General features: G+C 43.9%; 1 protein-coding gene across 1 annotated transcript in view; it reads left to right on the forward strand.

Moving 5' to 3' along the window:
• The window catches only part of RRP12 (ribosomal RNA processing 12 homolog), a 1,372,062-nt gene that overhangs the window by 66,104 nt on the left and 1,280,523 nt on the right, over positions 1-25,435 (forward strand). Inside the window, exons 4-5 of the mRNA XM_069611582.1 lie at positions 4,919-4,995; positions 24,196-24,301. Of these exons, the coding sequence (XP_069467683.1) occupies positions 4,919-4,995; positions 24,196-24,301 (183 nt within the window). The remainder of the gene's footprint in view (positions 1-4,918; positions 4,996-24,195; positions 24,302-25,435) is intronic.

Below are 25,435 nucleotides of genomic sequence, written 5' to 3' on the forward strand. Positions count from 1 at the left end.
GTGCTTTACTGCAGCTGCAAACGCCGTTCAGTGAGGAAAGGGTAACATAAACAATGTTACATGAGAAGCTAGACAAAGGATACTGGGTAACCCCTCCAGCACCCTATTGTAAGATAGTGTATGCTGGGTCTAGAAAGTTACAAATGTAAGTAAAGTCAATTTAACTTTACTGCTCTTGGAGACAGTAGTTTATCCAAGAGGAGGTATTTAAACCTTTGGGAAATCTGAAAGACTTCCCTGGGCCACTGCATTGAAGGTGCTGTGATCCAATGTAAAAGATGCCTATGGTGTTTCAGACTCCACAACCAAAAGAATCTGTGTACAAAATCACATTAAAACAAGAGAGAGAGAGTGGTGGATGGTGGGGAAACTGTCTCACTCTCTCCAAGTTAAAAAATTCAAGTTCTCAAAATACAGCGAAGTTGCTGGGGGTCTCTAAGGTGGAGGGAATTGGTACATTTCTGAGAATTCTTCCTAACAAGAAGCATGAATTGGGCAGAGAGATCCTCACATAAAGGTAAAGGGCAAGAGTCCTAGTTGAATTTCCTCAGTCCTTGAAAACGGGAGAGGGGAAGTAGAGTGACCAATGGGTTAGTGTGAATAAGGGCCTGAGCAGAGTGAATTGGAGAGGGGGACCAGGTCAGATGTTTCCACCAGAGTGCATAGGCTGGCTTTGGAGGTAGTGGTCCGATATGAGGGAGCTTAACTCAAGGCAGATGGCTAGAGAGGGCTTGGGAAGGTTAAAGTCTCCCAGCAGGGCATTGGCGGTAGAGAGTGACTCTAGAGGAAGGTTCAAGTTGGGGGAAGGAGTTTGGAGGACCAGTTGGTCGATAGAGGTTTCAGCAGTAACAGGAGGAGTTGAATAAGGGCATATACAAAAGAGGGGATGTCAGATGGGCGAATGGAGGCACTTTTGAAGGACTTATTGATAAAGGCCCTGTGCTGCCACCTTTCCCAACTGGTAAAGCGTGTATGTGTAGAGCTGCTAGTGTAGCAGCCATGAGGGGAGATCCAGGATTCTGTGATGGTAAGAAGTGAAAGTTGGGGATGAGTTGATGTGGTTGGTGATTTAGAACTGCACTCCAGATGACAACTGAAAGTGATTGGAGGTTGGTGTAGAAAGTGCTCCTTGAAGAAAGTAACACTGCCCCAAGCCTTCACAGAACACACTGTCTGGGTGAAGGGACTTTCAGGGAGATTTGAAGTCGCCCAAAAATAATACTGAGGGGGGGGTCCCCATAAAGTGAGGCAAAAGTGGTAAAAAGAGAAAGTTCTTCCTAACACCCAGAAAATGTCATCACAAATGTTAAGCCTTGTCAGGACCCTTAAGTGTAGACTGTCAAGAATCTGGACTGTAATGTTCCTTGTGTTCAAGTTGCCTTTGTAAAATCACCAGTGTGTTCCTGAAGTCTGGGCCTGTCTGCACCAGTTGATGCCAATCAACAGTGGCAGGAACATAGCATCTAGAAGTATTTCCCTCTCCCATTTGATTCCTAGGAGAAGATTGCTAAAACACGGGGGTACCTGGAATTAGCCCTGATCTCCCAGGCTCCTATACATATAGCCAAACTAAATGATCGGTGTTGTATGGACAGACCCTTAAATCAAATTAATTACAATAGAATAACCTACATGATCTTTCTTTTTAAACATTTTACAAAATTCCAAAGTTATTTATTACCATTTCTCTAAAAGAAATGAAGTTAATCATAACAATACTTTTGCGAGATCAACACACACCAAGCATACTAATCATATCAATGTGTACCGATACAAACACTATATAGTGCAAGCAATAACACATATATTCACACTAGTACTAATCCATGTATTCACATTTATAGACCCAGTTAAAAAAAAAAAATCCTTCAAGTTGAAAAAACAAACTCTGTGGAACAAATTACAGGACAACAAAACTCACTTTGTGCATAGATCTAATCCACAACCTTTTTATGGATTGTTTTCTCACCTGATTCAACCCTTCTACTGGTGTAGATGGCAAGAGCAATCCATTCTGACGAACTTAACAATGATAAGTAAACATTGTAACAAATATTGTTGGCACACAGTGTTTGGGCCTATGTGAACTACTGGTATGCACAGAGTATTCCTAGGGGAAGATGCATACCCTAAGGTACCCCAGGTGTTAAAACTTTCAAATCTGGTACCTGAAGAGCCACAGGCTTGACTAATCACAATAACAAGTCACAAACAGAAAATGCTTCTACTAACCTTTCAAACCCATTTTTCTTACCTCTAACCTGCATAAAGTTGTACTTCCTGTTAAAAAAGATGACCTTTATTTTCTTGGACTTCTGTGTGGAAAGAGTTTAATTCCAGGTAATATGCTTAAGAGATATCTTAACCACTACTCACCAAAGAGTTTACCTTTACTGCTCGACCACAGCTACCACTAGGTTATCCATTGACGGCTAAGAGCTCTGTCTAGGATTCGAGCAATACCGCACTCCCTGAACAAACGGGACAAAGAATTGCCCATTGGGAGAGAGGTGAGGCCCTGGGCTCGCAGAACCCGAGCTCTCCTCCACGCCGTTGTCTGCCTTTTTTGGCGCTGGGTGTTTTAAAATGTAACGGTTTAATAACCTTTTTAAAGCGCTTTTCATTCTCGCTATCCTCCCGCTCCAGACCAGCCCCCTCCTTCCCCCTCACCTCGGATTGGCCAGCAAGTAGGTCACAGGACCCTTCACCAGGAGCCCCATGCAGTCTTTCCCAGGCAGCTAGTGGAAATCCGTGGATAAGAACAATTCTCTTACCTGTTCGCCAGGCACCTAGCCTTTCAACTCCAAGCCGACCCAAATGACCCCTGAAAACAAGGTAAGGGACGATGCAACATACTCACAAAAACTTTGACTCCATAATTTTTCACCGTATGTAACTATACTTTTTTAAAAAAAATCTGCTACTGTGCAGTATCACTGCTTGGAACTCTTGCAGTTTATATTGAGCCTTTTTATTTATTTTTGTATTGTTAGGTTTCACCAATCTGAATGTGTTATGAGATTTGCACCATTTTAAGTTCAGCTGCTTTTGGGTGTTGCGATTTGGAATTTTGCTACTACATTGAATTGAATCAGGATCTCCTAACATAAGCTATTCTAGCTGCTCCTAGAGCCCACATGTTAATTGATTTTCAGTTAATCTCTGCTCTCAACTTAAGCGGTTATAGCACCTTACAAAGCCTACTTGTTTCTGAATTTTATGTAATTAGGCTCTCATAACATGATCTTATCTAGCCCCTCCCATGGAACCACTGGATACTGAAGCATTCTGGCATTCTGCTATATTTCTCACTCCCAGTCCACACCCGTTGGAATTAAGCCTCTCCCTCGGGTTACCTTACCATGCTAACCAGAAAGCATCAGGTAGTCGGAACTCAGTCAGAAATTGACTTTCAGGGGATCCAGGGGGCAGGGTCAACGAGGAACCTTGGGGGTGGGGTCAACGAGGAGCATTGGGGGAGAGGGTAGAAGGTAGCAAGGGGTTTCTCCCGAGAGGACCGGGTGTACTGGAGAGGGACAATGGCACGGACAACGAGTTGGGCATTTGTTCTGTAGGTGACTATTATCACCACCACGTTTTGAATCCAGTGTAGTACTTTTTTTTTTTTTTAACCACAATAACAAGATGGTAAAGACAATAGGACTTGTGCTGGTGGTATCTGTGTCTAATCCCACAATTGCATTTATTTGTTCATTTAATTAACATGTTGACTGCATGACACCATTAATGTTTGTGTTCTGCATATAAAGGATAGCTGAGCCCTCAACTGTAGATGGTTGCCCTTGGTATTGATAGACTATTGCAATTCCCTTGCCTCATCTCGCGCTGCAACCGATTGAATACAGCGGAGTCCCACTAAATATTCGATCTTGCTGTCACATAATCATGGACATAGCAGTCTTCCCATGCCTTTGAAGCATTTTAAATCATGCAAAGCAAATTGCAGTCTTCCGAGGGGTGTTCTTCCACCGCAGCGCTTCGAAGCCATAACAGTGGCAGTAGGTGCTATACAAATTCCAAATAACATAATACAGACAGACTGGTACTTGCTGCTTGCAGGGAACAATCCTCCTCCTCCTCCTCCTCCTCCTCCTTCTCCTCCTTCTCCTCCTCCTCCTCCTCCTCCTCCTCCTCCTCCTTCTCCTTCTCCTTCTCCTTCTCCTTCTCCTTCTCCTCCTCCTTCTCCTTCTCCTCCTCCTTCTCCTCCTCCTTCTCCTCCTCCTTCTCCTTCTCCTTCCATGAGAATACGTCCGGGTACAAAGTCGGATCATTCATGGGAAATGCCATAAATACTCAGATCTAATGCTACAGCAGCAGAACAGAACCTTTTGATCTCATAATGTGGACTTTAAGCGCTTCTGCTCTCCCCCCTCCTTTCTTTTTCACAATGTGATGAATATTCCCTTGAAATAGACCTTGACCCCCGGAAGATAAGAAGAAAGCCTAACTTTCTTTAGTGGAGTTTAAGAAACCTACACACTGGTGAGCACATGCTGAGCAGTGGTTCTATAGAAGTGCGGCAAGCATGGACCAGCCTGTGGCACTATTGAATATAATGTACAATTCTTTAGCAGGCCACTACCAAATTCTAACGTAATGCCTATTCACTTTGGTGTCAATCAGTTTTTATAGAAAAAACGTACCCCCTTGAACTCCAGCCATACACCGACACTCCGCTCCCCCTCCCTCCCCCCCACTTGTTTTGATATATTTTTTTCATGATCTGTCATGTTCTATGGGAAAACAAAGTTTTTGTATTTTGGTCTCCCAAATCACAACAATTTTGTATTGTATAAATTTTTTGGGCCAGGAAGGCTGGTGGTTCCTTTTTTAGTGATGACTTCGACTGCGTCTTTTGTACCGTATTTTTCATTTCTAACTTCTGTGTTCCCTTTAGATGACCACCTTGGAGGCAGTTGAGTCCAATGAGTCATTGGCTGCTGTTGCATACCTCCTCAACCTTGTCCTGAAACGGTGAGATGTTTGACTGGTTTTTCACACTTTGTCTAATGCAGTCTTGATTTCATGTGACCTCTTTGTATGGCTCAATGGAATGTTTTTTTTGTTTTTTCACACACTGCGACCAGTTGGTTGAATTGAATGGAGTGATCATTATAAACAGCTGCAAGATTTGCAGCGGCACATCTTATAAAAATGCAAGAGTGTGGTGTATAGCACCAATTGCAGCTAGTAAAGTTCATTTTGTTTTCACTTCCTATTTAGAATGTGCTTTCCTTGAAGGAAATAGTCTTGATTTTCAATACATTAAGTTCACGCTTTAAGTCATGTTCCCTTGCTATGTTCTGCAGCTTTGTCATGTAGTCATTGTATTTTGGCAATGTTGTACTACTTGTTGAATAACTGGGCATTTGAGATTAACATTTATTTAAAATATTTGGTGGTTATATTCCATCATGCCATGGAAACATTGAGCTTCCACTGCAGGATGATTGGATGGGTTAATTCATTTAATTTTAGCCAGGACGAGCCTCTCTGCACAACATCCAAAATCAGTTGGAACCAAGATTACGACCGCCTACGGATGTTTACACCATTCGAGGTTACAAACTTGAGTGGCTTTTTTTTTTTCTACCCCCTTTTTTATTTAATTTAGCATAACACCCCCTGTTTTTGGCAATCAGCCTCTCGAAGTCCATACAGGAATTCATCTTCACTCCCAATTAAGATATTCTCGGACCTTCCGTGGCCACCATCAGGTAGCAAACCTCCCTTTTAGCCAGGGCTGTTGCTCTTCAATAACGTGTTTCTCATTGAATGTGCAATTCACATCACTGTTGATATCCAGTACATATATCCTGCCTGGATGGTACTTCATTAATTTAATCATAAATGCGTCACCAATACCACTGGAGCATTGGACAATCCCAGAGCATGGTATAGTATATCCTTTGGAACCTCTTAGGCTTGGGACATAGGTCGTCCTCCGTCCTGGTATTGGCTGTGATATTTTTACAATTTTTGTGTTAATTTTAAACTTGCACTTTAGCATTTACCGCAAATGACTAAAGATGGCTAGCGCCCTGACATGGCTTTGCCACAAAGTGTTTTGCTTGTCCTTCTGCTGCCTTCCTGCCTTTTCGGGTCAGGAAATGCACTGTATGGAAATCCTTTTCCCGGAGGGAAGCTGTTGGTTTCGCAGGTTAAGGGGAGTTGTGTATTTGTGTGTCAGAGGGGGCGTGCACTGTCTAGTCCCAATCCACAAACTGGTGCCTAAAAGTCTGTTGCTGGGCAGATGTGGTGATGATTAGATAGCCACTGGCTATTTGAATGATTCAGATCCTTACCATTGGTGGGCTTGCTCACAGCCTGAATCTTGGACAAACTGAGGACCCCTTCAGATCATCCTCATTGAAACCAATACTTTTACGAAGATGAGCAGCCCGCTGACAACCCTTGCAGCTGACCAGCATTGACTCCAGTGTTCTGGTGAAGCCCTGCTCCTCTGTCCTGATCTCAAGAAGGCCTTCATTGGTGCTTAGATCCCTGGACCATTGGGAATAACCAGTCTCGACCCCTGCTTGATGATCTGTGAATACTCGGAAGAGTACAAGGACCAACCAGTGGACTGACCATCTCTCTCCTGAACTAACTAGCTGCAGTAGTCATTCTGAGTAGAGTATTGGAACTTTGCATAGCTTCAGCTTATGCCATAAGTCTCCTGCTTATTTATTTTCACCCATCTCACTCCAAGTGAAGCTGTGCAGGGGCTGCTCCTGTGTTTATGGCTGTTTGCCTGTCGCTGCCTGACCATTGTGACCTTAGATGGATCGGTTCTTCATGTCCTTGAGGTGTCTCGTGGCAGTCTCTCCTGTAGAAATCTTCAGGTACCTTCATTCAGGTCTTTAACTGGAAGCTGTCTGGATCCGATTCCCAAGTACTGCGACAGACCACAACTAAATACCTTGAAGCAAAGTAAAAGATGTCCAGTCTACCTTCACGAAAGGAACCAAGAAAGAACATGCCTGGAAGAAAGTCTGGGACGCCCAACCGTGGTATCTGGAGAACTGAGCCAGAGAGGTAAGTCTATTATCCTGTTGCCTTCTGCTTCTGATTCCCATAATGTAACTAGGGTGTAAAGTCCTAACCATAACTCACTCTGACTTGAACCTTTGGTATTGGAATCTGGGTTAAGGTTCCTTCCCTAGGCATATCTGTCTATTGTGTTGGATTGAGTTGAGTACTCACTTGACCTTTACTTCTTGCATTATTCATAACCACTGGCACTGATATTCCTATATTTACCTACCCGAGGAAGTATATGCTTTGGAACTGGTGACTTATCGACCCAAGGGCTCAAACCATCTTAGGATTCTACTTTATTTTTTTTAGGGTTGAGGGAAGCTGTTTGTGTTGATTCTAAAGAGTTCTGCCTATTTGCACTGGTAGTTGATTTGTGTTTGTATACAATTCTATTTTCTCTTAAGGGCGAGTGTGTATTTTTATTTAGTGAGGTTTTGTGTGGCAATACTTACCTCAGATTTGTGTATGCTTAGTGTGTAAACTAAAGGCCTAATAATTGTATTTTCATACAACTGTCCAAGTGGAATTATTGGTGTTGCTCTGTGTGGACTCATTGTAGCCCCAGACCAGTGGTCTTGAACCTCTATTGGCCTGGGGGGGGGCCCCCGAGCAAAATTTTGGCAGGCCGGCCCCCCATAAAATGCAAAATGGACAGTATGTACAAATGGCTATGAACTATTGCGCGCCGTCGCCTCTCCCTACTCCCAGTATAGTCCTTGGGCTCCCCCACCTGCTCCCATCGCAATCGCTGAGCTCCATAATCTCACTCCTACCCAGTCCCTGGGCGCTCCCCATCCTTCTCCTGCCCTTCATGCTCCCACCAGTCCCTGGGCTCCCCCCAACCCGTTCCCTGTGGGAGGTGGAGAATTTTTGAATTTTTTTAAGTGAAGGGGCTTAAATGTTTCCCATAAAAATGCCATAGCGACCGAGCACAGCGAGTGAACCCGAACCAATCGATAGGGGTTCGTGGGGAGTTTTCTGCCTGTGAATTTCTTTTAAATGGGCATACATGTAGCTTAAGAGTGGCCACAATCTGTCTATGGTCTGTGATGATTCTGAGGATGGCCTCACTTCTTTCCCTAATGTGACCCCCCTCGCCTATGGCCAGGGGATGACTGCAAACTACCTGATCCTGTTGCCGGCTATATGAGGAGCACCATCTTGGGGATGGTACACCTCGGGAGAGTGCAGAAGAAAACCGTGATGTCTCACAGAACAAGACTCCCAAAAGTAGAAGAGTGTGGTAGATCGGGAGTCATAATAATCCATTCATATCATATTTTTATTAACATCAAAAAACAAGATGAATTCTCGTGCTATCATTTACACACACAAGGTACCATTAAAATCAATCTGATATATCACAAGTACAGTAAAAAGAGTAATAAAAAGAAAATGTGCAGAAAGATGCCACAGTATGAGGCAAACAGTTCACGCACTCGATGTAGAACATTAATATTGTCCTCGACGTATCACTAAAGTGCTAAATGTTGTCACTCAAGGGCTAAATTTGTATTCACTCAAGTGCTAGATGTCCCTCGGGAGAGTGACGGGACATTCTCTGAGGAAAGCACATATCCCCGAAGGGAAAGGGGGGGGGTTCCTCAGTTGCATAATGGCATATTGTTACTCATCCCCCACCTCCTAATAGATCTATTGTGATTAATCCCCAAACCCCCATTAGGGAGAGTATATTGGCAACTCTGACAACAAAGAGGCAGGGAGTAGTGAGGATCACTTCCCAGGAGGCTCAGGATTCACATCCTTTAGACCAATCGGAAATAACTCCATAGTGACTGACACGAGGTAGAGCAACCGAGTAATGAGGATTACAAAGAATGGGAGACCAACAGTGTTTTAGCTATTGGCATATGAGTAAGCAAGCCGTGAAGTTCAAAAGCAGACCGGCTGCGGCTCATAGGGTGAAGGAGAGGAGAGTGCTGCATACGCCAAGCTGCCTCGCAGCCTATTGGACCGCTACGTTGAAGGCAAGCAAGCATTGGCAGGCGACCAAGGGGTGAAACCGACACGAGATCAGAGAAACTACGGTGCAGGACCATCCGCCGCAGCAAGAGAAGGCAGTGGGGATTGCGCACAGTGAAAGCCAATAGAAAGGGAGTGCAGCACTCAACAGGTGTGAAATCTGAGGGTATCCAGACACCTACTCCCTTTGAATCCTCTTCTCAGATGGCCAGGGAAAGGCCATCGCTTTTGGATCCTGATGCTGGGTGTGTAGATGCGAAGGAGGATCCCCTGCGAGGAGGGTCCTTGGGTTTTGGGGGCTTGGGGGATGATATCCATAGGTGAGACATAGTATCCCCCTTTTCCAAATGAGAACCAACATCCTGCTCCCTTTATTGGCTGTTGTAAACCCTCTCCCCTCAATTCCTCTATTCATTCCACTATAGTACTGGGACGAAGAAGATGCAACTAAGAGTAATGCACACTAACAGATCCTTTCACCATTCTAGTACTGAGACGAGGAAGAGGCCTACAGACTGGTGTAGGGGTCAGGCATGTCCGTAATGCTTGAAGACTCTCACCTGCAAACATGAGAGAACCGAGGGAGACATGCAGACTAGAAATCGAGGCAGCCATGGGTGGTCCTTTGGGGAAACGAGGACGCCGGCGTGAACTAGAAGAAACCATGTGAGCATCTCAGTCTTGCTGGCATTGAGGCAGAGATTGTTGGAAGTGCACCAGGACTTGATGGCAGATGGGCAGTCCGGGATGATGTAAGATAACGATAACGATGTGTCATTTACAAAGCGCCTTAATCCAAAGCGCTTTACAGAGCACATTTACATACAATATCACCCAACCGAAATTGGTACTCCTTTATCGACCTCGGAAGGATGAAAGGCTGAGTTGGCCTTGCCGGGATTCGAACCTGCGATCATGCTCAGATCGCAGCAGCGAGCGCTCAACCCGCTGAGCATCTTACCGGCCTGATGCAAGTTTGAAAGAGTTGTCCGTCATCTTCGTAACACTGCAAGTTAGGGGAGAAGGAGGAAATGAGTAGTGCCAGTGTAGCAAGTAAGTGTTAAAGAGCCAGGGTGAGAGGTTGGAGCCCTGGGGGACACCACAAGTGGAGAAAGAGTTGAGTGAGGAGAAGGTGCCCAGTATAACCTGGGATGAGAGGGTAGCAAGGGTGCTCAGGATGTTCAAAGTTTTAGTGGTGAAGTATGTGTCCAGTTGATTGCAGGGGTGTCAAAGACTGGGAGGAGACGACTGCGGAAGGGTTGGCTAGTTCCCTGCAGATTTTGAAGAGTTCAGCTGTGTTGGATGCCCCTGATTACCGTGCCTGGATGTGGGCCCTTTTCTTGGCACGGATGGGGAGTCTGTATTGCCTATGGACTAGAGGTGGGGGAGCCAGAGATTTCATGGGTAGGGCCTAACCGGGGAAATATATGCACAAAACGAGGGAGGTGTGGGGGGCTGAAGACTGATCAGCTGAATGGTGTTGCGCCACAGCATGGGCACGATTTGTAAGACTGTTTTGCCTGAATAGGCTTGCTAAGCACACATTCAAAGCATAAACTTGTAGGACAGCTTAATCAAGGTAAAAATACATAAGACTATCGAACAGGACAAGATCAGACAGACCTTACTCTACAAATCCCTAACAGCAAAAGCTACTCACTTTAGCATTTGGAAGAATGCTGAGCAGACAAGAAGCATGAAGGGTTTCTTTTTCTAATGCCTCACTTGTTTCCCAGTGATTTATAACGCGCCTATACACAAGTGTTTCAAGGCGCGACGAGGCAAGGGAGGGGGGACAGAGGGAAGACAGACAACGATCTTACTAGGCCAGGTGTCATTCAGATCACGCAAGTGCAAGGGAAGGGGGAAAAGAAAAGTGTGGGGGTGGGGGGAGTGCAGTACATGGGATAATAATCACAATAACCTAAAATAAATAATGGCCAGCAGGTGGCAAGTGCAGAGTGAGTGCAGACCTAAGTGCTGGTTAGGGGACTGTAGGGATACAGAAAACAGTCCCCAGGTGCAGGGGTTGCCAGGAAAGCAACGCAAGCGTGCAACTGGCAGGGCTTGTGCCTGAGATCAGATGGGTGGACCGGTAACCTGTGCAGTCTCAGTATCAGCCAGGACTTCAGCAGGGGAGAGGGGGAGAGAAAGCGGAAGCGAAGAAGTTTTTAGGTGCTTCCGGAACCAGAGATGGTTCTCAAGTTTCAGGGATGCTGTTCCAGAGGGAGGCCCCAGCCGAAGAAAGATTTACTACCCACTCGTTGCTTGGAGAAGCGACTGACCCTGAGGGAGTTGGAGGCGGATGAGCAAAGAGCTCAAGAAGGAAGATACTTAGGAAGAGAGAGTTGAAGGAATTGAGGCTCCAGGCCTTAGAAGGCCTTGAGGAGGATGTAGAGGGTTTTGAACTTAATCCTTGCAGCCACTGGGAGCCAGTGCAGATATTTCTGTCCTCGACAGATACGATCCCTGGGCTTGAGGCCAAGGACAAGTCTCGCAGTCCTGTTCTGGATGAGTTGAAGAGGGCGTAGAGTAGAAGCGGGCAGATTTAGAAAGAGGCTGTTGCAGTAGTCCAGCCTGAGGAGCACCAGAGCTCTGGAGACAGTGAGCTTCTGGGGGAAGGAGAGGAAAGGAAGAATACCTCTGAGGAGGTGTAGCTGGTAGTGTGACTTCTTAGAGACGTCAGAGATGTGAGGGGAGAAAGAGAGAGTGGAATTGAAGATGACCACAGAATTCCCTCCCCTGCCCCATCCCCACTGACCTTTGTTGAAGTCCATTTCGGGAGCGGACGCGCTGGGAACATTTCTGTTCCCAGCGCGTTCGCTCCCGATCTGTGACTGGCTGTCATGGAAAAGAAGAGGAGACTACAAGTAGTCGCTTCTCTCCTTTCCATGGTGGCCATTTTTCATTTCTGTTCCGAAATGCCAGGCCTGTAACTATGGGCCCTGGGGCATTACCTGAAGTGGTAATGCCCCCTCTGCTTGGGGCCTATTGCTTAATTAACATTCTAATGCAAGGCATAAAATAAGCAGTGTCTCATCGAAATTTGCTATACAATTCGGGAGGTTTGCTAATTAAATTGACACTTGTGTAGCAAAGCTAGCTCTTTGTTACCCTGTTCAATGAAAGGACAGCTCACCTTGCATTCCTCGCTTACCCTCTGTCCACCCTACTTTCTATGTTAACTGCAAGTTCAAAGGGGCTAATGGAGAGAGTGCAGCAGTAATCCTCTCCTTCACTCTTAAATGCCAAGGGCCTGTGTGGGAGTGCTAGGCAAGATATTTTCATTTTGTTGGGAATGTATCGCATTGACTATTGAACACTTTTGAAAATGTACATGATCACACGGCCAAATGCTTTTGATGGCAAACCTAGTTCTATGACCTAGTTGCATACATCTGGTGCTCAACTCATGAGCTTATCCCTACTAGACATTTGATCTTATCACCTTGTTGCTTTATACCAGATACCCTGAAAACGAGAGGGCAGCAAACTTCAATCGTTCTCTGCCTGCTACGTCATCTACTCTGCTTAGTCTTACTTTTGTTCCTCTTGCATAATGAATACACAAAGCTAACTAGATGTTTACTCAAAGTAGTTATCAATAGTTTCATCTAGTCTGTAAATCTACAGATCTACTGCAATATTATGCACTGTAGCTAGCCTCCAGAACTCGCTTTGCTCCGACTATGATTACATTATATATTAGAATCTGCGGGAGAGAATTGGCAAAACTGTTTCAGAGCCTTTTTACCATATCTGTTGTGCCCATTTATGCAGCTAACCTTTTACATTTTAGACACTCGTTCAGGGTTTGCAAAGTCTACTCGCACAGTCGAGTATATTTAATAAAGGGTAAGTACCATTTGGAGGGGATATTTGAAATTGTTGTGAAACATTTACTTTGCCTGCAGTAAATGTCAAAGGTTTCACTGTGCAAGGATGGCCTGTGGGGGGGGGCAGCAGTATGCCAAACATAAGGTGGGTTTGTGGCACCATTTTACAAAAAGCACATTTAAATTTGTTATCCGTTGGTATGGTGCAAGTGCATTTCTTAGGTCAAGTAGTTACACTAAGTAACACCAAGTTACTCGACCTGCAGGTATACCAGAATTTCAAAGAAATTGCAAGGCCTGACTCCTCTCACTAATGTCTGACTTCAGCGGTACACACACAGGCAGTATTGATGCTTATTTTATGTACAGGGTACAAATAACTTCTTGTGACATTACAAATAGGACTACAATATTGCTAATAAAATGGTTTACTTTGCTAATCAAGAATATTTTAATTAGCACATTCTGCTAATCAATTTGTAGAAACTAATTTATGCCTTGTAATGGGGCAGCTGCAGAGGGCTGTTCTGGCCATAATGTTTCAATGTCTCCCCATGGCTCCTCCCACACACACCACAGGCTTTGTTTATCAACCGCCCACACGTTAGCAGCTCTTTGTCATTCTATATAGCTAACTTAACGTAGACTGCCTTGGTCAAGGTGTGGTCATTATTACCCCACAGGGTTGTTGGGGTGCTTGGGGGAGGGCAGAAGGATGGAACAGGAGGCAGTAAAAAGCCAAATTGGGCGGATAACGGCACCAAAAGAAAAGCAAGCAAAGTGCGAACTGGAGGAGACGAGAGGTTTTGCGAGAGAAAGGGAAGGAGACGAGACAGGATGAGGTTTGAGAAAAGCAAAGAACAATCCAGACATAGTGACCGGGAATGTGAGGGAAATGAGAGGAAGTGAAAATGTGCCACGTAAGGAAACCAAGGCGTATACATTCAAAGGAAAACAGATTGAGCAAAAAGCTAAAGAAATGGGGAGTGAAATGAAGAGAGAACACAGGGAGGAAGAGCACGGGAAAGCAGCAGCATTACAATAAAACAGTTAGATGTGGACCAGGTAAGAGCAGGCAGAAGATGGAGAACGAGAGATGAAGGGAAGACCTCTGTCCAGCAAGGAAGGGATGGGGTGGTTTAAAAGAAACCAAAAGGCTATATGGAGTGTTTGGGTTAATAGATGAGACAAAACATTTTAAAAAGATGTGCTCGCATATGCCAGTATTTTATTTATTTGTAAGGGGTGGGTGAGCACCCAGTGGGGCTTGGGCTGGCCCGAGCCCTGCCCAGCTCTACTTTGGACCAGGCAGCAGGCCAGTTTGTCAGAGGGTGAACCTGAGGTGTGTCTCGTCTGTTCTGCAGCTCTGCACTTGCGTTTCAGGGCTGCAAGTTTGGAGTTGTACCAGGTATTGCGCTTGAAGGTAGGTTTCAGGCGGATCTTCATGACTGGGGCAAGAATGTCCAGAGTGTTAGCAATGGCCAGATGGAGGTTGCTGAGAGCAGAGGTAGAGTCTGGCGTGGTGGTGGTGGGGGGGGGGGGCGAAGGTGGATGTGAAGGCAGCAGCTGACACTCATAGCTCGCAGCTGATAGTTCATACAGATTGCTTTCTTCTGGTTCACTTCAGCAATCTCTCATGCACTTGTAATTACTTGGTCTATTTCTTTGGCTTTCACAGATCAGTTATACCCGGTCTAGGTGTAGTTGTCGGACCACACGGTCCATCCATTACAGGTCATGCAGTTGGTCACCCTAGGCTTGCTTGCCCAGTTTCTTCTGTAGCTTCACCTGTGTTCTGGTTCACACTCCCTTGGCTCTCTATGCCAGCCTTTTAACTTTGCCACACCGTGTTTCACTCTTTGCCAGTTTCTGTACTTTGCCAACATGAGTTCAGTTATACAGTTAACTTTTTGTGGGGCTCTTTTCCCCTTCACCACATTGCTCTCACACTTAGCAGTGTTCCATTCTTGCTTTATATTGCTTTTCATCAGATTCGCTCTTAACTTGCAAAATATGATATTCGCTTTTCACACCAACTTGTCGTTTGCTCATTGGTTTCTTAAAAGCTTTCATATTTTCACCAAAAGCTCTCGTTCAATTCGTTATTCAATAGTTTACAGTTCTTGTTTGCTCACACTTTGCAGTGATCATCAAAAACCATTTACTTTGGTTCACCATATCTTGCGCAACAATCTGGTGTCTTGGGGAAGGAGAACTCTGACTCATTTTGAACTGTTGGGGGAACCCAGAGATTCATTTCAAGACGTTGTGGAACTGTCTTGAACTTGGGGAAGGTGAGCTGGAAAGTAAGCCCAGAGCTGGAATATGCTCAGAACTTTATTTGGAACACTTTTTCTTTTGTTGCCGACATTCCTATACATTGAGCTTTAGTTGTGAGGGCAAGTACAGGTTTTGGACACAGACTTTTAAGTTGAACATCCTGACTCCGACTAGTCTTGGTTTCTTTAGGTAGGGAAATCCCACCTTCGCATAGGGCAAGTTAGGCCTTCAACCATCCTGACATTTAAGTTAATAAACCATTTTTATTTGAACTTTGAATGTTGTCTGTGTATTGCTTCATGATTTCTTCACACAGGGCGCATGCCAAGGCAGTAAGCCGCAGTAGGGGTGAGCGTAGAAATGCTGGAGACAACCGGTAAGTCCTGGGAAGGAAGATGGGTACTATCAAGCATATTTAATTCAGCTGAAGCCATAGGAACAACCTGTGAACCTAAACTAAGCAAGTGGGTTACCGGGTGGCAAAATAAAGTGCATTACTTCTCGAACGCAGCTGGAGGGAAACGGCACTGTTGCTAAAGAAGTGAGGGCATTTGTAAAGCAAGTTGTTCATGGGTTGTTAAACCCGAAGTTGAAAGAAAGAGTGACTCGCATAATAGTCATGATAAAGAAGTATGCCAGGTAAAGTTCAGTAATGATGTTAACAGTAATGGCGGGACAGTGTACCAGGTAAAGGTTGATGTAAGTATAATAGAGTCCTGGTAGGAAGGTGTACCTGGTGAAGTGGACATTGGGCATTTGTGTTAAGACCTGGCGGGAGTGTCCCAGGTGAAGACCAAACACATATTATAAAGATCTTTAAGGAAGGCCATGCCCTTGAACTAATGAACTGTTGTGGAATTGTATAAGGGAAAAAAAGAGCCTTTAGATAGACATTCCCTTTGGGATTTGCAACCTGTAAAGGGGAAGGGAGCCGATACCCAAGAGAAGCAATGCGTATCATGGGGAGAGGTTACTGCTCTTGGAACGGAAGTATTCTTTTTGAAGTAGAGTAACTTAAAATAAAGAATCTGGGGAAGGAAGTTCATCCCTGGAACTGTGTGGAAACCTTTTTTGTTGGATTTGAACTTTTGTGTTGAACTTGACCATTTGAGCACTTGGAAACTACAAGAGTCAATTCTCTTACACATTGAAGTTTACTTATGAGGGCCATAATAGGATTACTGACACATGACCGACCTTTAATTTGGCGCGCGCATCCAAGTGTCGCCAAGTGTGCTGTTTGGCGTTTGGACTGGACTCTGCGGGGACTTTGTTGGGAACGCTCATCGTCGACCCTCGCCTGCAAAGGCTGTATGCGCAAGAGGAAGCTCTGTCACTTCAATGCGGCGAAACGCTGCCTGTGTGAACATTTCTTTTGGACTTCATCATCCACAATTCCTGGCGTATCACACACACGCCCCTTGTTTCAATCTTGCCCAGAATTCTCTTTAAAGGCTGCACGCACGCGCATCCTGCGCGCGCATCCAAGTGTCGCCAAGTGTGCTGTTTGGCGTTTGGACTGGACTCTGCGGGGACTTTGTTGGGAACGTCGACCCTCGCCTGCAAAGGCTGTATGCGCAAGAGGAAGCTCTGTCACTTCAATGCGGCGAAACGCTGCCTGTGTGAACATTTCTTTTGGACTTCATCATCCACAGTAATTATTCACTCACTTAAGAGCGAAAAGGGTTGATATACGTGCCTGTGGGCTGGGTTGGGCTGGGCTGGGCTGGGCTACTGGGTGTGTTTGTGGGCTGGGCTGGGCTGGGCTGGGCTGGGCTGGGCTGGGCTGGGCTGGGCTGGGCTGGGCTACTGGGTGTGTTTGTGGGCTGGGCTGGGCTGGGCTGGGCTGGGCTAGGCTGGGGTAGTGGCTCCTTTCTGATTTGAAACACCTTTTCCATGAGCTCTTTGAAAAGCTACGCCCGCCCCCTGACACGTTTATATTTCTTTTTTTTGTAGATTCCTGGCGTGTCACACACACACCCCTTGTTTCAATCTTGCCCAGAATTCTCTTTAAAGGCTGCACGCACGCGCATCCTGCGCGCGCATCCAAGTGTCGCCAAGTGTGCTGTTTGGCTGTTAGGCTGTGAGGCTGGGGCTCGGGATTGTCTTATTGTTGTAAGTTGGCACACATACTTTTGAACTTGCCTATTTATGCTAAATGGTGGTAGGTTTGCGTAGTGGCCGGCCCTTGGAATCAGGCTCCATTAAAATCACGAAAAAAAATCGTAAAAGTAAAAAAATGTCTCTGAGAAATGAAAATAAGGGTAACGGCATAGTGCCGGATGCTAGCCATGAATCAGCTGTGCATTGGGGGCCAATTACCGATCAGGATCTAATTAAACACGACGTAGCATTCTCATATGCGCGTGATCAGGCGCTGCAAATAGCACAAAGTCGGTCTCTCCCCTTAGCATGCAATGTACCCTCCACAAAGCTGCCTCCTAATCCATCTCGTAAAAGCTTCCTGAGCATGCGTATGGACACCGCACCAATTGAGCCCTCTCATTCCACTGAGGATATCCTCGCTTCGCCCTCTGATAACTCGCTCTTAGCTCCAGTTATACTTGACACACTGGAAAAACGGGTAGGGCTATCAGAGGGACCTTCAACACCAGTTACCTTTCCGGGATTTAAAAAGGCTGATGTACATATTCATCGCAAAGATGCCATTCATATGGTGGATTTGAACACCTCCCCAGCACCTCCTATAAAGGCATCCCCCCCCCCATCGCCATTCCGATGTCTAGCTTGTGGCCATCATCCCCTCTGCGGCCCTCCTCCCCCACCTTGTTTCCACCTAGTTCCAACAAAGTGATGACTGAGCCTCTCCATTTCCCTAATAAAAAGTCTTTGACTAACCCATTGGGGTTCGATATTCTGGAACCGACTGGTGACATGCATTCCCTTGAAGCTTCTTACCCGGTTTTAACAAGAATACTCAACCTACTTGACCGTGGACATGAATACACGCACTACGAACTAAGGGATTGCAAAACCGCCTTGACAGAAATCTTACTAAAAATTAACAAATTAGAAGGCTTCATCTTTGCGGACAGCATTAGACACGAACTAGGTGATCTCAAATACACGCAAAAAGAGGTCCCAGCAAATAGTTCTGCATATACTCAAACAGATGCTCTAGATTTTCCAGGGAGTGACCTTAATATCACAATGCCTCCCCAGGTCACATATGCCTTTCCACAATCCTTTGCACAAACACTAATTGCCCCTAAAGCTGAGAATACATGCCACATCCTTACGCATGCACAGCTATGTAAGGCGGTGGCATCCCACGCTGAAAAAATAGAGCAGCTCCTGTTTTTTCTTCAACCTAGTCAGGGGGAGGAAGGAATGAGGCTCTCTCAAACTTGCGTTGATGGGGGTCAGGTTTTTTATCCAGATACCCCTTCGGCGTTAACTAAACTATTTGAGACATCCAATCCATCTGATCCTATACCTGCTGCAATTGCAGCCACACCTCCACATAGGAAATCTGTTGTTGCTCAAAACTCTCCCCCTCCTGCGGAGCAGTCCTTTATATCAAGGAAAAAGAAAAGGCTATTCTTTCGTGCCTTGAAAAGAAAAGCTGATCGAAAAAAGGACCTAAAAACATCCCAAGAGGAATTGTGTTCTAACTTAAAACCAAGTGATACAAAAAAAACAAAATCTGTGAATAGCACTGCAGTCAACTCAAAGACTAAGCCTGCGACGATGAAAATCCCTGGGAATGGGACGGACCTAGGAGAAAATATTTCTAATAAAAATTCCAAAAAATCTCTTCTCCATATGCCACAGTCTAGAATTGAAGAGACTGAACACTCTTCATCTCAGACACAACTACCTAACTTTTTAAAACCAATTGGGAATAAATCATCGCAAATAGGAAAGGTAGAAGGGGCTCTCGATGATGCCATTGAGATGGTGAGGGCTCCGAGGACTGCCGCTGAGTTGCCCGAATGCAGTGATGAATTCTTGAAACCTTCCCATTCTGATCCTACTCATGGGGATGCTAGGAAAATCTCCCCCCCTGCCTGACACAAAGGGTGCATGGGTTAAGCAAAACCTCCACGGGGCTGCCCTAGAGGGGCTTAAGGAGGGATCCGTGATACTAGGGGAACCAACCAAGCATTCCGCAACCATTATAGGGTGGGAAATTATATCATTTAGCAATGGTACAAAGCGACTTAATCGCTCAGCTTTAATGCAAGCTTTCTATCGTATACCCGGGCTTCGCACACTGCACTCTAATGACATTGAATGGATTACATTGCCACCATTTCAAAATCATCGCATGGTATGCAAGGTGCAATCAGCCATCATCACCAATCTCCTTGTGCAATTCACCGAAGAGTTACGTTTCATTGGATTAATGCTTTATCCGTTCGATTCAATTGACGATGCCATTGCATTCAATGAAACGCCGCTGGCGCCCCCGCCTTTACAACTGCCAAATATGGCCGTTGGGGCTCCAGTGATTGGTCTAAATACAGAAGTGATTGCCCAATTATTAAGTTTATCCAACTCCAATAAGGACTGGTCATGGTTATCTGCTCTCCAAAACACCCAAAACTCAGCCTTGAATAATACTCCTCATTAAGTAGCCTGTAGTTTTAGCTATTCTATCCTGGAATTCATGCGGGTTTAACAATCTTGAATCTTGGTTCTGTAAACCGTGTCTAGGAACTGAATGCGACATGTTATGTCAAGAAACCATGTGTGTACATGAACTCTTGTTGCCCGGATTTATCGTTCTTCAAACTAGAGCGAAGCGTAGTACAAATGGTCGACCTTATGGTGGGCTCGCAATCTGTTTGAATATACATCTAAACATATTGGTATTGGATGTCTTTCAAGCAAATGGTAATGCTGGCTGCTTTGCTTTTGCTCTGGGGCCCGCCGGTAACACTTCTTCTAGTAGTATCGTTATACCACAACCCAGTAACACTCAATCAATCAGATGCTTTTCAAGAATTGGATACACCTTTTGATGAGGTTCTGACTCGACATCCTACATGTGAGATTGTTCTAGGAGGGGATTTTAATGCCTATTGTATCGTAGTCAACTTAGCCCTTGCAAATTCTGGATTATTCATTCAAGCGCGCCATAGAGGTAGATTGTGGCTGGAATATCTGAAATCTTGGGAACTCGATATTCTCCCTTTCTCCTGCAGTGATTGCTGTCATACTTGGCGAAGAGGAGACAGAGCTACCTGTATTGATTATTTTGCCACATCTCGAGGCCTCCAGGCGCGCTCTGACACTATCAATATATGATCCTAGTTGTAGTGACCATCATATGTTACAGCTAAACTTGGACTTATGTGTCACTCACCTCTCCATCGATCCGCAACAAGATCACTTGATATGTGATCGTCCAGGACTGTCACTTCGATGGGATAACAAACTCTGTAATAAGGTAAATGACATGATCGCTCTACACTTGCAATTACACCACAGTTCCTTTACTGATCAGAATACTTCAAACCAACAAGCTTGCATTATATCCAACGTAATATCTGAGATACTGCAATCTTTGAGGGCTAGCGCACCGCATCCTCTTCGGTGCGCGACTCAGCAGAATTCTAAGTTCATTCTTGAAGCAAAAAGAGTTAAGAGGGTAGCTCTGCGGTTACTCCTCAAAACCTCAACTACATGGGGACAATATTTGATTGAAAAAAAAAGTGTGTTGAACACTTATCGCAATAAATGTAGAGATTACAGACACTTTATACACACCCAGGATAACTTAAAAATGTTTAACACACTTTGTCATAGGGATAGACGTTCTACCTGGGGTCTGCTCAGGGCAGGGACTACTATACTCCCCGCTGACCAGTCCTATTCGATATCGGCACAGGCCTGGCGGGATTACTTTGAACAAAAGTTTGCCCTCCCGCATACATTTGACAAAATTGAATTTAAATGGACCCGTTTGGCCCCTGCTTCCTTTGCACCTTGGAATACATAGAGTATAGTGAACACGATATCTTCCCTTAAATACTCGAAGGCAGCAGGCCCAGATGGGATCCCCGCGTGTGTTCTCAAACGGCACCCAGCCATGTGGGCTTGTATCTTGAAAGAACTGTTCGATGGCATGTTGACAACTTCATTTACTCCTCCATCATGGCTAAATTCCATTATTGTGCCAATTTATAAAAAAGGTGCAAGATCCCAACCTTGCAATTTCCGTCCTATAGCACTGATTGATACCACTGCGAAAGTGTTTGCCATCTTGCTGTTGGGGGAATTGCAAGCGTGTATTGAGGAGCGAAAAATTTTGTCAAAATATCAGATTGGGTTCCGTGCAAGGATGGGCACGCCCCTAAATGCCACAATTATGGCACATCTTCTAGCTAAACACAAAATCAAGGATTCAGGACCGTTATACATAGCTTCCATAGATCTTACCTCCGCCTTTGATTGTGTTATCCGTGAATTATTGTGGAAAAAAATGGTTGCCATGAACATACCATTATACATTATACAACTTTTATCAAAACTCCACACTAACACCTTCTACTTGGTTAGAGTGAACAACGGAGGTGCAACTACACATCCAATAAAGATCAACACTGGCGTTAAGCAGGGATGTAATCTGGCTGCTACGCTGTTTAATCTTTATCTTTGCGGAATTAATGATATATGGAACAAACAAATTTCGTATCCACCAAGGTTGGGACATCTTAAAATTCAATGGCTGGCCTTTGCGGATGACATTGTATTATTTGATCGTACGCCTAAAGGCATGCAAATTAAATTAGACCTATTTTCATCATACTGTCTTACGCACAATCTAAAATGCAATGTGGAAAAATCCAATATAGTAGTGTTCAGGAACTTTAAGAGGAAGAACATCACCCGTGATTGGAGAATTGACAACTTCCCACTAACTATAGCTCCTCAGATTCGTTATTTGGAGTACACCATAACTGACTCGCAGTCTATGGCAATGTGGAGGGATGTTTTAAATAAAAAAGCTGCTCCCCTCTCCACACAAATGCGGATCGTTTATCTAAAGTTCTGCAAATTTTCTTTGCTTCCTTTACTCCAATTTTACATCTTAAAAGTAGAGTCCATCATTCTTTTTGCCTTGGACATGTGTATAGTAAATATTAACAACTATCTCGACCAACTGCAAGGTTGTATGTGGAAGAGGGCGCTGAGGTTGGCCAAATCTATACCCAATATTGTGATAAGGCAGGAACTTGGCATCACTGCCCTCTCTGCACGTAGAAACTGGCGTATGTTGGCTAACTTTGCTAGGATGTTATATCCTCCTGTAAATTGTCTATATGAAGATTTGGGTAAAATAATGATGGCAAATGAAAGATCTTCCCTCACGACTTACTATGCGAAAATGCTTGTTATTCTCAACGAAATTGAACTCACACCAGCTGATTTGCAATACAGATCAGATTATGTTAAACATCGGATTGTTGAGAATGACTGGTGTAGAACGGTAACTGGCATGGCGACACTTAAGGGCTACAAAGAGGCAGCTCGTTTCTGTTCATCTAGACGGCCTCATAAACCTTACATAATTCAATTCCCCTGTAGCAAAGCCAGGGAGATCTATTTTCGCTTTAAATTGAATCAATTTCATACTTTGGAGCGTATATATACCTGGAACCCGCATTGGAAACAACTTGCGGGGTTAGGATGCAGATTGTGTAAGGATGGTGCGACCCTGGAGACCTTAAAGCACATGGTTATATTCTGTCCATACTTCGAGTCAGCACGTAAATTAACAATTACACCTTACTGTGTATCAACTGATGCATCAAGGGAATGGCTATGGCTTGACTGTATGTGGGGGACTCGAACAAGTTTTATTCTAGCCCTATGTCGACTTTTAAAGTCTATAGACAATGAATTAGAGAAGTTGTTCCAAATGAAAACTGAGCAAGCTCAGTGTTAATGATAATAGCATTGTAATTGCATATCATCTGTTTATCTTGGGAAACTTTGAGATCAATGCAGCTTTCATGTAACCTTACATCTTTTACCAGCTCTCTAAGTCTATGCATGAATTTTTGTCTTAGTACAAATTGATATGAATGTGTCTTGAATGTAGATCTAACAATAATATGGAAATATAAGGATCTTTAATGGTGCATATTTAATGAATTGCTTATACATGTTAGAAAAATAATATTAAAAATGAACTTTAATAGACCCAACCAATGGGCTATAGCAAATGGAAAACTATTAAATAGAAAAAAGTGTTTTAAATCTTCAATAAGAAGAAAATATATTCTAATATATTTTTAAAAAATGTTGTAAAAGTTTGTTGATCGAACTAATTAAACAAGGGTTTGAATAAAAAAAAAAAAAAAAAAAAAATTTGGCCATCTTGACACTTGACAGACTCATTCGATTTGTTGAGGTAGGGAAACCCCTCCTAGATTAGGAATAGTGGGGCATTTTCCAACCCCTAGATTTCGTCTGTTTCCACATCTCATTCCTGGTTCATCACAGGTCCCATATTTATTTTTAAATGCACTGTTATTATGTGTTAAATTTCATCCAAAGTACTTATTTGACCTTATATCTTTGATTTTTAAAGTGTCGCTTTTTTTGTTAGTATACCAGTAACAATTGGGAATATCTGTACTTCACAACCATCCTACCTCCTCCTTGAGTTCCGCTTTACTGCTCAGCAATATCTATATAGAAGATCTATCTTTTTGTTGTAAACAGTTTTTCCTTTAGGTGAGATGGTTTTGCATCACGTACCAGATGGCTTATCTGAAAGATGTCGATTTGACTCCCAAAGACACATTGCACATGTTTGCATTGCCAGTGGTACGTTGTATGTAGTCTCACTGGCGACAAAACATTAGGTCCTTGAACAATAAGTAAGGTTAATAAGTACGTTTTTGTATGGCTGGTACACTATTTAACCTTTCCTATGTTAAAGTTATATTGGTACATTGCACAACTTAATTGGTGATTTGTAGAAAAATGAGTGTTTTTGCATCATTACCTTGTTCCAGTCTTTTTTTCATTACTCTTTTTATGGTCCTCTTTTCAGGGTTCCAGGACCGGTGCTAATTAAAAAGTTTTCAGACACGTCAAAAGCTTTTATGGATATTATGGCATCCCAAGCAAGTGCTGGATGCTCATCTGCCCTTCGTTGGGTAAGTTATAAAGTGGACATTGTCTATGGGTGGGTGTTTTCCACTCTGGGTTGTACTATTTCCTCAAAAGAGCATCTGAAACTGTATTCTACTTCCTAGAATGTATACTAATGTGGAGCAGAAATCTTTTGTTTTGTATGGAGGATGTAGTACGATAGTGATCTGCCTTGCTTTTGATTCCCACGCTTATACAATGGTCTTGATTTCCTTAAGCCTAATTGTGTCAATGTAAGGTTTCGCTCAAATTAGTTAGGGTTTTATCCAGTAGTCCAGATGCCCTCAAATCCTAGCATCAAAAGAAAGTTGCAGGTCGTTATTTTGAGAAAAAAATGACAATCCCTGCCAAGAATATATTAGTTTATTATAATTAAGGAATCCGGTTTTTCAGTGGATACTGCCATTGGGTGGTAGCGGTGTGCGGTATAAATCAACGTAATATACTTGTTAATGCTTTAATTCTGTTAGTTTTTTTATTTAAAAAAAATGCTTGTCCATTATCCCCATCAAGCCGCGTGCAAAAGAATGTTTCCAGTGTTTACAAATGTTGCCTTTATTGCTGCATGAATATTTTTTTAAAAACTACTGCACTTTTCTTATTGGTAGTGAAATGCTGACAAAGTACATTCTCATGAGCTTGTGAAACGGAGCAGCAGGCTTAGTTTCAGAACTGTAGTTATGGCTTGTAGCAGGCTCTTTTGATTGTGGTTAGTGATTACTTAGAATTTTAAGAGAAGCTGCTGCTTCATGGCAATAGGAGGTTTGCTTGATATATTTGAAGTTTATTTCAATGAGAACAGATGAAATGGACTGGCCCCTTGTGTTTTTTAAATAAAACAAATTGAACTCCGAGAACTTATTACAACTTATGTGGTGAGAGGAGGCTTATTTTCTTAACGGGGTGAATGCTGTCTAGCATGGTTCCTGTGATTGTGCTTGGTTTTGCATTGCAGCTCCAGTGAGTAACAAATGAGTCTCTAGATAAAACAAATCTCAACTGAATATCTCAACTTGTCCAATGTTAGGTTTGATTGTCCTTTCATCCATCTTTTATTGCATTCTGGTACTGTTCCGAACTTGTAATGGAAACACGTACCAGTACTGCAATACAAAGACAGATGGCTCCAAACCAACAGT

This window comes from Ambystoma mexicanum, chromosome 8, assembly GCF_040938575.1.
Source record: "Ambystoma mexicanum isolate Mex_15411 chromosome 8, UKY_AmexF1_1, whole genome shotgun sequence".
Taxonomy (NCBI): domain Eukaryota; kingdom Metazoa; phylum Chordata; class Amphibia; order Caudata; family Ambystomatidae; genus Ambystoma; species Ambystoma mexicanum.